Source organism: Electrophorus electricus, chromosome 25, assembly GCF_013358815.1.
Source record: "Electrophorus electricus isolate fEleEle1 chromosome 25, fEleEle1.pri, whole genome shotgun sequence".
Classification (NCBI taxonomy): Eukaryota; Metazoa; Chordata; class Actinopteri; order Gymnotiformes; family Gymnotidae; genus Electrophorus; species Electrophorus electricus.
The window spans coordinates 5,772,706-5,790,553 of NC_049559.1; the positions used below are offsets into that span (position 1 = coordinate 5,772,706).

Sequence of the window (17,848 nt, forward strand, 5' to 3'; positions counted from 1 at the left end):
CTAATTCATCTCTGGATCATTTTCGGTTTGGATACAAAAATTCAATGATCATCGAATCACAAATGTTCAGTTATATGTATTAAGAAAAAAAGACTGATCTTCATGTTTTGATCCAATGACATTGCCTTTCTTGCTTTTGTTCAGAGTGTTCATCAGTTTCCTGCCCGTATCCTAATGAAGAGTCTTTGTGCAGATCAGTGCTCTGACTTATATCTTCCCAACACATCGGCACTCCAGAGACGCACACTTACTCAACTGCACGTGTCGTTCACTGTTGCAGACACACAGGAACATGGGACAGTACTCCGATGACCTCACTGTGCTGAACTGGCCCGGAGGATGCAGTGGGAAGGACACACACAGCAGACCTCAGGACGGCGCTCCCAGCGAGCGACCTGGCAGACAACCGGCATGGCCCAGGAAGTCCAAAGTTAAAAAGGAACAAACAAATGAGCAAACAACAACAAAAAGATTTGGTTGAATCACAGAATCACAAAATAATTTCATTTTAATTGAGAAAGCTAGTTCTGCACTAAGGGCCAGTTTCTCCAGAACGAAACTTGGCCCTAGAGCCCTAAAATGGTCTTTAAGTAGTGAATCATCAATACCGATAAAATTCTATGCTAAAATTGATTCATGTCTAGAAAACCAAGCCTAGGTGTGTTAAACATGTAACACATGGTTTACCGTCAACTAAGCCAACCAACTCCGTAAGTGCTTCAGGTTCAGGTCACCTCTTGCTCCATGGGTGAGGATTTACTTTCTCCTGCGGAAGCGCATATCATTTAGGATGGCAAATCTGTATTGAGCCCGCCTAGACAAAGTGTTTTTAGCGACCGCAACAGGATTAACAGTTCTCTGATTTTAAATACCCGAAAGATAACGCATATGCGTTATTAATCTTGCCTCGGTGACATTCACCATGTCCGTTCGAGTTTCAGCAAGTTAAGTCAGCTGTAAAGTCTACATGCTATCAAAGTTCCGTATCAGGGTAAATGAAATGACTCCTACTTGGTTATGTTTACTGAGACTCTTATGCTTAAACATATGCAGTAGAAGCCTATTTATAACAGTGGCTATGCTAAGGCAAGTCTAACACAACATTAGCTACTGTAATGTAAAAATATCTTAGATATATTTATTTATATCTATCTATCTATATATATATATATATATCTATCTCATCAGGCTTATATCATCTCTCCTCCATTGCATCACCCTCTCACTCTGCAATCTGCCTCTGAAAGAAACATCAGCTCGTGGACTGTGAATGTCATGAAATGGGTTTCCATGGCAGCTATGATTTCTATGTGCAATGCCAGGAGCTGGCTGCCACATGGCTGCCAGACATGCATTCTTCGGCATGAGGCATCACATTTTCCTATCTGCCTCATGGACAAACCTGGGTTTGCAGGGTAACAGAATAATACCTACAAGAATTCTCGTGCCGGCAGTAAAGTTTCAGCTAGACTGTTCCAACATGACCCTATGCAGAATGAAGGGCCCGAATTGATATGGTTTTACCAGCTCATTGTGAAAAGAATCCCTAATCGCTAGTTGCATTTAATTGTCGAGAACCAGGACTTCTCATCCTATATCAGTGCGTGACATCACAAATATTCTTTTGACAAAATGGGCACAAATCCCCAATCACATTCCAAAATTTACTGTGAAGGCTTTCTACAAGAGTGCAGGCTAACTATAGCACACACACACACACACACACTTGGATATCGCTGGCATTTTGATACACAGATTATAAACTGCAAGGTACCTTCAGAACTCATGCAGCAACAACTTGTCTGAACATATGGGTTTAGGATACCAAACAAAGGGTCAACCATGTTTAAACGTTTAAACGCAGGGGCACAAGTCTAAGTTTGCTCTCAGAAGTATAACAGGATAAAATTAAGCAGAAACATGAACAAGAAAGTTATTAAATGTATCTAACCCAAGTATATGTTTCTTTTCAGGTATAATGTATGTGCATTGACAGTTGACTTAAGTAGTTAGGAAAAAAGTAACACATTGTACTTAAGTACAAGTAACTGAGTGTTGATTACCACTGGCCATTTTTCTGTGAACTTACAATGGCACCAGGTCAAGCTACTTGCTCATAGTAAAAAATAAAAGATGCCCCTTATTAGTTAAATGTCCCAGTGCTGACTGTACAGAGACAACTAATAAGACAGTGTTGTCTACTTCTACAGTGGCTACCATGTAGCCATATGTACTTATTTGTTGAAAGGTTGAAGTCAAAGTGATTGCACAGGTTTATAAATGTTTCTATTTAATTTCAAGATTAAAAAAAAATGAAAGCATATTTTATAAATATTGAAAATAGACAAAGACAGTCAAAACATTAATCAAAGTGTTTAACAAAGTGTTTGTAGCAACCAAGCAAAGATGAGTCCTCAGGAATGTTTTATAATGCAGTTCCATCGGAACAGTGTGCCAGTGATTTGAGGATCCCATGTGTGGACAATCAAAGCTCATCTTTGACCTAAGAAAGAAACAAGATGACAGGGTTGCATTTAAATATGATTTTAGGAATAAACTGAATTGTGGGACCGCGTTTTGTCAAACAGTGGGTGATTGTGAGTGAAGAATGGGTTATGCAACTGGATCAAATGGATTGGAAGCCATAAAGTTATAATAAAATGATTTATGTGAGGAGAATAAAATAATCTGATCCATAATACTGTATGCATTTACTGAGAATTTTTAAGGACAGACCAAGTAGGCGTAAAGATTAAAAAGAACATCCAAAGTTCATGTCCTGCACAGTGTATTCAGTTGCTTCAGTCGCTCACATGGTAGCACAGCTAGAGGATGGTGTTAAGTAAGACCAGGTCAGGGGTTTAACCCAGGGAACACATGTACTGGTGTACTGATAAAAATGCAAGTTGCTCAGGATGAGAGCATCTGCCAAATGTAACTGTGGTCACAAAATTGTGCTTAACCTTTAAAAATATCTTCACTCTTTCAGTCTTTTTATCTGACAAGTTAAATAATATTTTAGGCTTCATCCAGACAGCAGAAGTCTTGTGTCAATCTGATACATTTCTGCACAAATGAGCATAGGTAGCATTTGGCAGAATGTCACTTTATACAGGTTTCATTTGTAGTTGACTTGTATAATTAAAAATTAGAAATAGAAATACTAATATTAAGAGATTAGAAATATTTGCATAGTCCTGGGCTATACTGTAATTGTTTCCTAATGTAGTCAAAAGGCACAGTAAGTGATATACACTGATGAAATTAAAACAGATTTCAGATAAATGCTTCCCCCTTTAAGTTACATAAATGCATAGACTATTGAGCTAAAATAGCAATTGGAGCCACGCATATTCTATTTACTTAGCATGAAAGATAAAATCAGGGAGGAACTTAATTTTACATTTCCTCCAACTCAAGGCAGCGTAGACTGTGCTCGTGCGCACCCACCTTGGTTCTATGGCAGTAACATGGGAAAAGGTCGTCCTTAGGCTGCTCCACCCTCTCCATGCCAACGCGAACTTTAGGCTCGGTGACCTGCAGCTTTGCATACTCCTGTGAGACAGTCACGGAAACACATGCAGATGGGGGGCGGGGGAGGGCACCATATGAGATTTAACCATTTAAAGGGGAGGATTTGCTGAGACTTTTACACATATTCTGTCCCTCGTTTAATCCACCTGACATATTCCGATCAGCATTTGTGAACGTGAACATTAGTACATTTTCTCCAGAGCTCACAGATTATATGTACTCAAAGAGAGTCTAAACAAGACATTTTGGACAGGTATCCTGCACCGTAGTTCAAATTACACTGAAGCACGTTTCCAAAGAAACAGGAGGTTTCAGGTCAGCTGTGGAAGCACACACACACACACAAACATGGGCGAAAGTATTTGGACACCCCTTCTAGTTACTGAATTCAGCTGTTTCAGGTCATTCGGATTCATTTAAATAGTCAAATAGTTACCCCAGAATTGCCCACAACGACACCTAGGAGATTCTGGGCCACTGCAGCCCAAACGTACATAGTGTTTTACAACAAAAAAGGTGCTTTCAAGCCAGAATAGGAGTTTAAAGATTAATTTTTGCAGTTTTATTCTACGATCCTGAAGCCAAAGAACAGAATCGCACTTCTATTCTGTCTACAGAGCTAAAACCCCTGGCTGCTATATATCACGATGCAATTGATGTGGGGTGAAGTGCCTAATAGGGCTGTATTATGCAATCTTGCAGGTGTAGTTTTCCAGTTTAGGCACGTATAGCCAGTTTATTAGAATGACTGGATAGCATATTGCTGGCCGACTATTCTTGATCACAGCCATTGCACGGAGAGAGGGAGCTGCACTGGCATTATTCGCACCACGAACAGCAGTGTCGCCAGAGACTGAGCAGGTATTAGCAGGTGTCAGAACAAGTCCAGTTTCTGTGTGAGCGATAAAAATATTACATACTGTACAGTTCTGGATCGACATGTAGAGAGTCATCGCAATAAAAAGGAAGCAATGATGACCCTGAAAATGAGTCCAACTGCTCACACCATACAGCCCAAGGTCAAGACGAAGCTCGTATAAACAAACACGTTCATTCAGTTCTGCAGAGGTGTGTGTGTGTGTGTCACTTTACATCTTTATGTCATCTGACCTACCTCTACAGTGACCTTGGGTTTGTCACATAAAACAGATATAAAGATTGATATAAAGATTGCATATGATAAGATACACAAACTGATAAGCAAAGAGTGACAGCAAAGGGAGAAGAAGAAAAAAAAAAAAAAAAAAAAAAAAAAAAAAAAGAAGAGCAAGCCAGCAGGCAGAAGAGTGCTGACCGCAAACGCGTTTGAGAAGACGGCAGAACAGCCGAGTTCTTCACTGCTGGGCTCCTCTGGTCTTCCCCTGCCGTCTAACGCCGACGAATCCTTACCTGGAAAAGTTTGAAATAGTAGCAGAATATGCTGTCACCCATCAGGTGGGTGCGTGCGAACATCTGGCCAGCCCTGGCGATTTCCAAGGCCTGCGAAAGAAAACAGGGGTATAAAGAAAAGGTCAGAACATTTAGCTGGAAACACACACTTAGCATACATAAGTCAACTTTGTTTTTTATGGTTATGGCTGTACTTTACTGACTCTTTAAAGGAATGTTTAAATTTTCAACCTTCACCATGACATTCCACAATACAAACAAGCTTACATGAAACAAAACAACAATATTCTGCAAGGTTGGATATCTTGGGGCATATATCCAACCTGAGAACAATAAGTACATCACCACAGACCTCGAACAGACAACACTGCTTCAACACAGACTTATTTTTTGACGTTTTACAATTTTACCATAACTCCCAACAGAGGCACTGGGACATGGCGGGCCCGATCCCACAGCTGGGAGCCCGCGACAGCGAAGCGGGCTGTGCTCTCCAGAACGAATGGCATCCTCACTCTATGCTAATTAACCGCCGATGTTAACTTTATTTTCACTGCCGTTTGTGTGTGTGGATGTGGGAGCAGGGAGGTACCTCTTCGTCATGGTCTTTTGCCCACTGGATTTTCTCCAAGAGGTCACTGAGATCCGCTTTAAGAGGGATGTAGTGCACCCAGGGCTGGAGCGCAGCGTAGAAGTGTTCATAGTAGATGGATTCTTGCTTCAGTACCACACTGTCCCCAGCAAGCAGGTAGGGCAGTCGGTACGCCGCCACCGTCCCATCAACGTTTATCTGGTACTTATACTTACAGACAAGTTCAAGTTTACTCTCAGTCCTCTATATACCAAGTGTATATTAGATGATGTATAAAATGCTATTTCCACTGGTTCTTGGAGTTTGGGTGAAATTCTAGCAATCTTCTACCCAACACACCTACCCACCCGTCTGCTGGAAGCAAAGCTAACGGAATCCATCCAACCCATCCATCAAGCCAACTCACCTTGAAGAAATCAAAGAAGGACACGTGTTTGACGAGCGGTCCGTAAAGGCTCTCGTCGTGTTTGAAGAAGAAGAAGTTGGTGAAGGCAGCATCCATCAGCGTGGGATTGGCCCGGGCCATCTTCACCAGTTCCAGGCGCTCCCGCCTGCTGTCACGGCCCCGCCAGAAGCCGGTGCTGTTCTTCTCAGCCCAGGGGGGACCCGTGTTGCCCTGCACTGACATCATGTCCAAACTCACTCTACAAGAAAACAAAGGGGTAGAATCAGCAAGCACCTCCTTATCTATTCTATGAATCTGGTTTCATTTTTCCAGCTTTACAGCTCAAGAAACATCATCCTGCATTTTGGTTTAAATTAAAGATCTAAAATTAGTAAAATACTTATCACGTTAGCCATGAGATTTGTCTGCATACACACTGACTGGCCAAAAAAAAAGGTAACAAACTTCATTGGACCACCTTTAACTTTGATTACAGCATGCATTCGCTATAGCATCGTTTCCACAAGCTTCTGCAATATCGTAACATTTATTTCTGTCCAGAGTTGCATTAATTCCCCCCCCCCCCCCGATCTTGTATTGATGATGGGAGATTTGGACCACTGTGCAAAGTCTTCTCCAGCACATCCCAAAGATTCTCAATGGGGTTCAAGTCTGGACTCTGCGGTGGCCAATCCATGTGTGAAAATGATGTCTCATGCTCCCTGAACCATCCTTTCACAATTTGAGCCCAATGAATCCTGGCATTGTCATCTTGGAATATGCCCATGCCATCAGGGAAGAAAAAATCCATTGATGGAATAATGTGGTCGTTCAGTATATTCAGGTAGTCAGCTGACCGAATTCTTTGGGCACACGTTGCTGAACCTAGACCTGACCAACTGCAGCAACCCCAGATCATAACACTGCCCCCACAGGCTTGTACGGTAGGCACTAGGCATGATGGGTGCATCACTTCAGCTGCCTCTCTTCTTACCCTGATGCGCCCATCACTCTGGAACAGGGTCAATCTGGACTTGTCAGACCACATGACCTTCTTCCATTGCTCCAGAGTCCAATCTTTATGCTCCTTAGCAAATTGAAGCCGTTTTTGGCGGTTAGCCTCACTGACAAGTGGTTTTCTTAAGGCTACACAGCTGTTTAGTCCCAGTACCTTGAGTTCCCTTCGTATTATGCGTGTGGAAATGCTCTTACTTTCACTATTAAACATATCCATGAGTTCTACTGTTGTTTTACTACGATCTGATTTCACCACACGTTTAAGTGATCGCCGTTCACGATTATTCAAGATTTTTTTTCCAACCACATTCCTTTCTCGTAGATGTTTCCCCACTGTCCTTCCACTTTTTAATAATGCGTTGGACAGTTCTTAACCTGTTTTAAGTAGTTTCAGCAATCTCCTTACATGTTTTCTCTGCTTGATGCATGCGAATAATTTGACCCTTCTGAAGCAGATTAACATCTTTTCCACGACCACAGGATGTGTCTTTTGACATGGTTATTTAACAAATAAGAAACTACTCACAGCATCAGTTAGGGTTAAATAACTTGTTGCCAGCTGAAAAAATCACCCATGCAGTAACAATTATCCAATGGGAGGCTCTTACCTATTTGCTTAGTTAAATCCAGGTGGTGACATTTTTTTGGCCAAGCAGCGTAATTTACTCTGCAGGACCACAAAGTGTCTATTTTGTTTAAAAATATAAAGAAATAAAACCTCAAAAGTGCCTCTCAGCTCACATACAACGGGAATTCCATACCGGCCCATAGTCTCCAGCACAGATTCTGTAAGGTCATAGGTCGGCATAACAATATCTCGTGTGTCATTGGACCCACACCAGGAAAAGATGGGGTGGAGCTTCCCTGGGGCCCGCCTCTTCTCCAGAGGCCAATCACCCAAGTTCACAAAGAACTCGATATCTGGAAGTGTGACCTGATGACATGGAAAAATTAGAATTAAAGTCAGTGATAAACAAATTATGTTCCTGAAGTATATAAAGTTATATATATTAATTCCTGGTTGGGGCAAAACAGCTCCATGCATGAAACATCCAAAAGCATTGAAAAACATCAGCGGCAAGACCCTGAAAGACGCTGCATGACGGTAAACATCAACGCCCGAAGCTTTGAACAACTAGTCCATCATTTATTTAGTTGTACAAGATAATTGCTATAGTTTGATCCTATTTGGCTGTGCCTTTTTCATAGTTGCAGTGTGATAGTGCCCCCTGCTGACTGAAAAGATATAACAACTGGGTCAGTTTCTGTCAAACAGTTCAGCACAGAAGAAAAAAATATTTATTGAAATGTGTCCCAGAAGAAACACCCTTTCTGCATAACAGGTAACAGGACAGACATCTCATTTCCGTCTGTTCAAATGGTCAACTGTTACATACTTTTCGTGTGAGAGAGAGAAGAAAGGCATCCATGAAGATCCTGAAGCCGACGTGTTCTCCATACGTTTTGATGTAGACCTGCACACACGCACGCCTGTCAAAGCTGTTCGTGTTCGCATCAAACTCATGGCCAAATTTACAAAGAAAAATCCTTTAAAAAAAAAAAGAACAGTCTGACTACATTTTAAACTGGTAATTATTTTCCATTTTATATTGTTTCACGTGATAACTTCCATTGTGTGTTCCCAACACAAATGAGAAATGAGAGTGGGAACTCTCTCCCCACTACCTGGTTGTTCTTAATGGTGTAGTGACACAAACTCTGTCTCTGGCCAAAGCGTACAGGAATCTCCTCGGCATTGCGGTCCAGGTCCACCCTTGTGAAGACAGACAGATCATGCTGGATCTGAGCGAAGGAAGAGGGACAGCGCATGTACTTCTCCCATAATGCACCATTGGACTCGGGACAGTCACATGACTCATGGTACACTGAGCCTGATGAGAGAGAGAAACACACACAGATGCAATGACTACAATAACTAAGTGGTTACGTTTAACAGACTACAAATCTCTAATCCAGGTCTCATAATGCAGTATAGTCCACAAGGCAGTTTTTTTCCCCCATTAAAATATGACTTTCACCTGTGAGAATGTACGGAGATTTGGCCACAGGCTTGTTCCTCAGTAGGACATGAATGTTCAGGTCTGTGTAGCTGGCGTACATGCGGTAACGCACCAGAAAGGAGCCATCGTGACGATCTAGCAGCTGCACCCAGATCCTGGAGAAGGGTTCAGAGGGTGACACGACCTTCACCTCAAAGGTGTTCTCTCCCGGTGAGGTCGTGAAACTGAGAAAGTGGAACAGATAGAGGGAAGGACACATGAGTGGGTGTGTAAATACAGGCCAACAGTAAAGCAGATTGGGAGACTTACTGAGATAAAATTTAATGAATGATGAGATGTACTGAACTGATATTTCAGAGGAAAGGCTGAAGGAAACATGAGCATAATGAAGCACAAACTTTGCCCGCTAAACACGTCTCGATCAATTTGTAACATTTGAAAGAAGTGCACAATGTGTGTAAACATCTTCGTCAAACTTTCTTTAAAGCCAAATTTAAAACTTAACACATTTTAGTCAGAGATTAAAAGGCATTATGAATGGATGCTATGCTCCACTGAACTCATTAAATCGGAACAAAGCAGGTGTCATGCCAGAATGTATAATTAGGCCAGGCAGGCCAATTTATAATTGCCCCTTACATGCAAGGTCAGGTTTGCCCCTGCAGCAGCCCAACACTCTACCGCTTTCATTTTCAGCTCTGCTGAGTTCCAAGTTGTACACAAATGACGTTACTAGATCATGACATTTTACCAAACAATTCTAGCCAGAATCACTATATATTCCCAGGTAAATTCAAACAAACATTCTTGGACACTCGTTCTGACATTTCTTGCCTAGAGCCTACTACAAGTGTTTAAATGACTTATTTTTGAAGTGAGAATCTTATCAAGTAGCTGGATGATGCCAGGTTGTTGGCAGTACCATGAACTAGGCTGCATCACTTCAGCCTCCTTTGATTTTGATCTAATTTAATGAATATGAAGAAAAACAGTCATCCTGGGATGTGTCAAGATCCAAATGGCTGTGCACTTTCTATTTACAAACCGCTCCAGACTGAACCTGCACTTTGATGTAGTAAACAGCACCAGTAATCTTCTCTTGCTAGGTGACTTTTTTTAAGCGATGAACTTTGCAAGTCCTCCGTTGAAGCATTTGTAGAAAATGTTCATTTTAAACAAACGGGCAAACCACGGGTCTGAAATTGTGAAGCATTGTGTTTCAGGAGCACTGCAGGAACTCTGACCAAGTAAATAACCATGGAAGGCACCAAAACGCTCGACGTGCACGGCGTTTAAACCGCACAGGGAATAAACCATCTCAGACGAACGCTGCCGCAAACTGTACCTGCATGCAGAAACTAACGCACAATTCCGTCTTCCGGCGTGATCTGGAGCTACTTACTTAACCCCGGCCTTGTCCACGGCTTGTATGAAGAAGAAACGGACAGGGAGCACGGCGTGGGTTTCGAGTCCGAGGCCCCACACTAAAGTTCGGGACGGGCTGGGCGCAGGACTGGCACACAGTGCGGGGGCTGGCAGCCACAAAGCCGCCAAGCGCAGTAGATGCCCCAAAAGCGCCCGCCGAGGCATTATCGGCCTGGGGCAACTGTGCGCGTCTAAGCGGTACAACCCACGACCCCCCGATTGTTAATCATAACACAACAGATCAGCTTCGGACGCTACGTCTGCTCTTTATCCGTCTTGAAGACGCAACATATATATCGGCCCGCTCTCCAGTACCGAGTACTGCGGAAAGAGTTGCGACTATTGCCCACGACGCACTCACGACGCGTCCGTCCCAGCCGGCTCCGCGTAAACTTATTCTCTGGGAATTCTACACGTTTTCCTCACCTCATCGGTATATGTGATTGGTCGGCTTCGTATGTGGTTGCCAGGTCTTCTAAAATCGACCACCTTTCAAACTGCCTTAAACCCAACCATCGGAAGCTTAAATTAATATGTAAATTAATGTTTGCTATTACAGACTTCTACACGTTCCTCCTTGCCGCTAGTTTTACCGCTTACAAACGTTTTTTCTGCGACCGAGGGGGCTAAATGTTGAAAGAGGCTTTCTCCTCATTTAGCGGGAAACAGTTAATCTGGCAACTATGGCTCCACGGAATACCGACGGTGGGAATGTTCAAGCAGGACAAACGTTACACAGATCTGCGCAGATTCCGCGCATACACTTTTTGCCAGTGAGTTACAGACTGGGCGCGTTATAGGAACAGGAATTGTTTGCATGTGGCATTTGCCTTCTCTTCAAAGATTGCAACAGTGCTTCTCGATACATCTGAATTAATATCACTTCTTTTGTTATAGAACACACGAAAACATAAAATGTGTGTTGATCAACTTTAATTTAGTAAAACAGACATTTTCATTCATGTAAATGTGGGATGAGCAGAATGGTTGGCTGAAGTAGAAAATAAATAGCAGGTGATTTCATTAGAAGATGAATAGTTTGGTGATGAATTATCTTCCTATTATGATATTATTCATCTTACAAATAAGCATTGTGGCTGACCAAGTTTATCCCTTCATGTCAGCTCATTTACCCTATGGCAGAATTATACTGTCAACCAGACAATGCACCATTACATGAGGGTCATATAGTCATGGATTGGTTCCAGGAACATGCCGGCGAGTTTTCCTTGCTTTCCTGGCGTTCACGGTCCCCAGGTCTTAACCCAATAGAGCATGTCTGGGACAAAGTATATCAGGCTGTTCAGAGCATGTCAGTACCTTCATCGAAGCTATCCAGTCTGCACAGGCCAACATTTATGCAGAATGATCTAAACACCTAGTGGAATCTATCCCACAAAGGACTGCTGTGGTTCTGAAGGCCAAAGGAGGTCCAGTGCTCTACTAGATGCGTGTCTCTAAAGTGTGTGTGTGTGTGTGTGTGTGTGTGTGTGTGTGTGTGTAAATGGCCCTTCCAGTGGGTGACCATATATTATATTACCAGAGGCCTGAGAGTTTGAGAGTGTGGTACATTAAATATTTTTGCTGTTCAGGTGTCATACTCTTCTGCACTGAGCTTGATGTTTTCATTCATGGAATTGATTTCAGCTACTCCTCCATCTTAAGGGTTAGAGCTCCAAGTGCCTTTAACACCAGTGGAACAAGCTTGGCGTTAACCTTCCCTAACATTCCAGAATAACCTTATTCTCTGCTTCTTCTTTCAGTCCAACTTTTCACATTCCTTCCTTTGGATGTTTCCATCACTTCGGACTGCCACATTTATCACCACTGCTGTTTTATTCATCTGATCGACTGTCATGTTGTCTGGTTGGTTTGCCACTTATCTGTCTGGATTGGGAGGTCACACAGGATCTTAGCGTTGCTGCTCCCCACCATTCTCTGTGCTTCCTCCCATTTAGACTCGGAGGTGTCTAGCTGATATACTTGGCATATGTTTCTGTATATGATCCCTGCCGCATACAGATGTTATGCAAACACATACATCATTAATACAGCGTCCATTAACATTAAAATGCCTTGCCACTTGAAACTACAAATACTCACATTTGATGGCCTAAAGGTGTTTAGCGAATTGATCAACATATTTTATTTTGGTTCCTCCAGTGTTCAGCTGGATGTACCTCTTAAAAGAGATATAACTCCTGCAGCAATGAATGAGGAGGAATAGGTGATGATTGAACCTTTTACGCTAGTTATTTTAGTGGCTGTGTTAGTAAATCTACACATATCCCATATAGAGTGGTTACAGGATACAGTACTACAGTTATTATACAATTGATCATTTATCTCACTCTTTACTTTCATGTCTTTGATTTTTTTTTTTTTTTTTTTTTTTTTTTTTTGTCTCATCTGTAGGAAAATAGTGTAGCGGCTGCTTTTAAAAAGGATGCGTCCTCTGCACCATCATGGAGGATTCTGAAGTGTTTAAGTGTAATAAAAAACGTTAGTTTAATTGTAGGATTTAATTGTAGGATTGTGAGTTTAATTGTGAGCAACAAAGAATTCTTGTTATCCTATGAGAGGATTGTTTATAGGTCAGTATATCCATTGTCTGGACAGGCAAAGAGATCATTTATGATTTCCTTACAAAATCCGCAAATAGAAATAAATTCACACATTCTCACTACAATTGTATCTAAGCCTTAATAGCAACCAGTAAGAGGTGGAGTTTTTGCAGGCTTTGGAATGTGATGAGTTTTATTGTGAATGAGTCTGTAGGTCTGTAATCAATGGTGATATTTAAACCAGAATTTTCAGAACCAAAATAACAGTAGATGTGTTAAACGCCACGTATACTCCAGAGCAGAGTGTGAAGAATGTGAAGAAGGAACAAATGAACGGTTGACACTCTTCAAATTATGCATGATGATCGATGACAGTGAGTTTTTCTTATACACACTCTAGACATCACACACATATCTAAACTAACTGTGAGAGAAACAAATCAGTTTCACAATATCATATACATCAATCAATGTTTATTTCAACTTGTTTAGCATCAACATATGTTTTAGGATTTTTTTTTTAGTAACTTCTATAACACTACTGTAATATCGATAAGAACCAAAGGTGGTAATACCCATTTAAACAAGATCTGCCTTCTCTGAAAAGACCAGCGGCTCAGGAATGGTGTGGGGGGCTGTGGAATTTCACTGGGAATGTTAGACACGGTACCATCTTTTAACAGGTACAACATTCACAAAGAAATGTCCAAATCACATCGGTCAGTAGTTTAATTGTATGACATTTTCCCGCAGTCTCCGCAAGTTCAACTGTACATTTCCGTATAAAAGCTGAGGACATAGAAACAGAACACCCTGCCATTGTTTCTGCTGCTGAAACAAATGCGATGATGAATGTGAAATCATTCTTTATCAGCTCTTTTTCTTGGCTCTGAAAATGCTACCATTTCTGGTGGTCAAATTCTTAGATGGCCACATGAGTTCACTTCATAAATATGTGAAGCTGTTATTAAAACAAACTTTGAAAGGGGTGGTTCATCCTTCCATGGCTTGCTAGCAATGACCTGCTAGCTTTTTTTAATGTTGTTAGCCATTCTTGCATTTTTGCTCAGGGTAAACTATACCTTAAAAAGTTGTTTTGCATGATGAGCTTCAACACAAACAGTACAGGTTCTGGTTCTCACGCTGTTGGTGTTCACTACCTATTTTTACTTGACCAGGAGGTACGTCAGAGTGCAGCCCCTCCTATATACAAAGCCGAGGTGCAGAAGAAGTGGAGAAAGTCATTATGGGTATTATGAGAAGTGTGTTGTGGAAAAGGAACGGCACAGCTTACAGCACAAGCACATCAGGCCAGAAATTAAACCAATAAAAGATGGTTTCACACTAAAAGTACAATCCAGAAAGATTTCGCTCACATGTAAGCTAATATCAATCCAAATCCCACAGTGACCAAGGCTTTCCATTCACGTTGAACAGTGCACACACTAAAAGACATAACACAAAGAACATGAATATAGATTCATGTAGTGTCCCAATGGCCAAGTCTCTGCCTGCACATGTTCCAACAACAATCAAAAGACACGAGTGACTCTTCGGACATCATGTAAATGTCAAACTCATTCTACATGGTACGGAAAAATTCACTCTCTCACAAATATTCAAGCTTCCTGGACTTGGCAGAGGTTTTTCCATACAACATTTCCAGTGAGGTACACTGAGGTTCACCAATCCTTGTTACACATCACCGGAGGCAGCAGAAAAGTCCGGAAAACAAAATGATATGAAAGGCCAGCTAAGAATTATTTGTAAATAAATAATAAAAAGAAAAAAACCATACAATTTGAATGAACAAACATTTGCAACTGCAGTGTACTGTAACAGACACGAATAACCAGACTAACCATCAAGTTGAGTTAGACTAGTTTCATCTACAGGTAACAGTTCAAAATATCAATCACGGACATAATAGGTTCATCGCTAGTTTACAGGAAAGATACTTCACCCATCTAGAATATGGCACATGTATTATTACATTGGCTTCATGATTAGAAACACACCCAGGTAAGACCACAAAGATGTACTCACGGCTCATATTGCCAAAAAGAATTTTCTTCTCGCTTATACGCCTAAAACCACTTTGTTACATCTTACGTTTCTAGGAGAGGGTGAAGTAACTCTTTATTTGTTAGTAAAGGTGTAATTCAAGGGACATTTTGTCAGCAGCTAGTTTGTAAACATAGTATTATTTTGCTAGTGACATGACATGTAGTTTATGAGATTATCTTTCAGAACCAGTTGTTGGTAAGTGCACTCTAGTTTGGCTGCAGATTGTATGTTTTCTCTCAGAGAACTGTGAATGGTTTTTTACTATATATATTTTTGATGTCTGCAAATTGAATATAAGAGTGGAACTCAATGGGCAATTACTGATGGGAAGACAGTTGCGTATATTCTCAAATAATGTTTTTCAAAGAAAAAATATGGTGTAATAAAAAACCCCAAAACAATATTTTTGCCTTATAGCAATGCAGGTATACAGTTTTCTTTTTTATTTATATTTTGTCACTATTTCAAAAAATATAAAGTTTTTTTTTTTTGTTTTTTTTTTTGGTCATAGGTTTCTGGTATTGGCTTATATTATTAAATAAAATTCTGTTAATCTTTTATTTCCGTTTGTTTTAAAGTAACATGCTGCTGAATATGGCAGTTTTATGTTTTTATAAGTCATCCATTTTGTTTCATGCAGTCTTGTTGGTTTCATAGCTTTCAGAGTATCTACACATCTAGAGCCAATTTACCTCCCTTGAGGACCCCAGCCTCTGCACATGAACAAATAAGGTCTAATCGACAACGCAGGAGGGCATGGTCACCCCTTTAATCAACGCTAATGGTACATGTCCATCATATTCTGTCTTCAGTCTGCCAAACCAGTCTGATTGAAATGTAGTCCTGTGCACACAGCTCCAATAGCGATGGAACAGCACTAAGTCCCTCCGTGCCTCTTTGTGAAAGAGTGAAGGTCCATGTTCCAGAGTAGCACCCCCTTGTGGTTAGAGGGTGGAATTAGCTTCCATCCAGAGCCCTCTAAAACTGATACCACTTCTTGTCCTTACATTTCAGCATCAGCTGTGGAGAACAATAAAAAAAACAACAGCATTTTCAAGTTAACCTGAAGCTAAAATTAGCTGGTGAATCCACAAATTCAGCATCATAGTATACCGCATTGGTGCCAGCAGAACTATGCGTAAGCATCATCACTATGGGTGACACGATCACTTTAAAATAAGAGGATTAAATACAGTATCGTTTGTTCATCCATAGAAGTTAGGTAAAAGTTGTAATCTGAACCTGGTGTTAATTGGATTTTAGCTGTATCACTTGTATTAAATGATTGACGGTCATATCCCAGAAATCCCCCCAGTGACGCAGTTGATTCAGCACAAGCTCTAGTGACCCCGACATTAAGTTACAATGAGTCATGTTCAGATAAAGCACCTTAAGCTATACAGACCACCCTGGTTTGGACAGTGCTCTCTGAACTTTTAAACCATAATGCATAAACAAGTCCATTATGGTACTTGACTTATAATCAGAAGGTTGCCAGTTCAAGTCCCACCGCTGTCAAGTCGATACTGTTGGGCCCCTGAGCAAGACCCTTAACCCTCAATTTCTCAGTCAAAACTTTAAGCCGCATTAGATAAATGTACACGTTGTATTCTCACTAACTCACAAAACGTTCCCTATCCGGTTGTCTGTTCCCTATAAGGTTGTCCGTTATAACATTTCCCTCTCACCTCATGCGCATGTTTGGAGAAGGTCTCCGCGCTGGCCATCATGAGAGCCGTCCTCTCCTCTAGCTCTCCTAGCCTCTGGCCTCTCTCATCCAGGGCGATGCGCGCTCGGGCCAGCTCACCCACTGCCCCGCCCGCGGCTGCTCTCACGCCCTCCACGCTGCCCTGGCCTGGAATGTGCTGCGCCAGGCTCCGAGAAGCCTTCCCTGCTGCTGCCTCACCGACTATAGGACACACGCGCCGCTGTGTCATTAACACACTATCTACACAGATAACGAAAGGAAGAAGCCTCTTTCTTCAGTACATGAACTGAAATAATTTCAATTCTTATTTAGTAGCTCAACTGGAAAGACTACATTCAATGATTACTTTTTACACTCAGCTACACATAGGGGAGAGGTGAGAATATGAATGGATTATTTATACTGTGACTGATCACAAAAATGTCTCTCTCACACATGTGCACACACACACACACACACACACACACACACACACACACACACACACACACACACACACACACACAGAAACACTCAGTGGAGACAGAGGTGCACTCACAGAGCTCTTCTCGGTCGAAGGTCTGGGTGTTACCACCGAAAAAGCCCTTCAGAAAACCTCGGTTCTGCGCCTCAGGTGTGTCGGTCGGCGTGAACAGCTCCCCCAGCATCTCCTGCAGCCAATTGGTTGGTTATTCAATAAACAATCATCAGCCCATGAACGCACTTATTAGAGAGAAACAGTGGAGCAGAACTGAGAGTGCTCAAGTGAATACAACACCGTCATTGCTCCTGGTTGTCCAGCAGATGGCAGTGCAGTAACATTTTAAAGTATTAAGTCCCTCACCTCTATTGTTCATGACTAAAAAATGCATATATAGCATGTTAAAACTATTGAGAAAACAATAACAAATTACACCTATAAATATGTGCACTTTTAAGTATATATTGTTATTCCCTTTATAATACATACAGCAAGACAGGTATGTTTTCAATTTGAATTTCAATGGTTTTACTTTTGTGAGATTAAGAGCCAGTTCAGCAGAGACAGATTATGGCTGGTCTTGGACTAAACTGACCCGTGTCAGTGCAGACTGTCCAGATTATGGCTGGTCTTGGACTAAACTGACCCGTGTCAGTGCAGACTGTCCACATTCTCCACTGTATTTT

At 41.5% G+C, this 17,848-nt stretch overlaps 2 protein-coding genes across 15 annotated transcripts in view; both read right to left on the reverse strand.

The window, feature by feature from the left end:
* Positions 1–2,268: 2,268 nt before the first annotated feature.
* poglut2 (protein O-glucosyltransferase 2) lies at positions 2,269–10,916 on the reverse strand. 2 transcript variants are annotated; one of them, XM_027032764.2, is made up of 10 exons: positions 10,341–10,916; positions 8,957–9,162; positions 8,658–8,809; positions 8,315–8,392; positions 7,679–7,851; positions 5,922–6,159; positions 5,516–5,725; positions 4,924–5,013; positions 3,451–3,555; positions 2,269–2,503 (listed from the first exon to the last, which is right to left on the reverse strand). In XM_027032764.2, exons 1-10 carry the CDS (start codon positions 10,526–10,528, stop codon positions 2,486–2,488), a joined length of 1,458 nt encoding a protein of 485 aa, XP_026888565.2. In that variant the 5' UTR covers positions 10,529–10,916; the 3' UTR covers positions 2,269–2,485. The 2 variants fall into 2 exon arrangements, with proteins under 2 accessions (XP_026888565.2, XP_026888559.2); XM_027032758.2 differs by having other exon boundaries at positions 8,604–8,809; positions 10,341–10,912.
* Positions 10,917–13,268: 2,352 nt separating this feature from the next.
* stxbp5l (syntaxin binding protein 5-like) overlaps positions 13,269–17,848 on the reverse strand; it is a 101,878-nt gene continuing 97,298 nt past the window's right edge. For 6 of the 13 annotated variants that reach the window (XM_035522701.1, XM_035522711.1, XM_035522707.1 and 3 more), the window contains 3 exons: positions 17,241–17,352; positions 16,683–16,942; positions 13,269–16,014 (listed from right to left, as the gene is read on the reverse strand). In XM_035522701.1, the coding sequence (XP_035378594.1) occupies positions 15,973–16,014; positions 16,683–16,942; positions 17,241–17,352 (414 nt within the window). In that variant the 3' untranslated portion in view covers positions 13,269–15,972. Of the gene's footprint in view, positions 16,015–16,682; positions 16,943–17,240; positions 17,353–17,848 lie in introns of those variants that run through there. The other 7 variants (XM_035522712.1, XM_035522708.1, XM_035522710.1 and 4 more) reach the window with 3 other exon arrangements.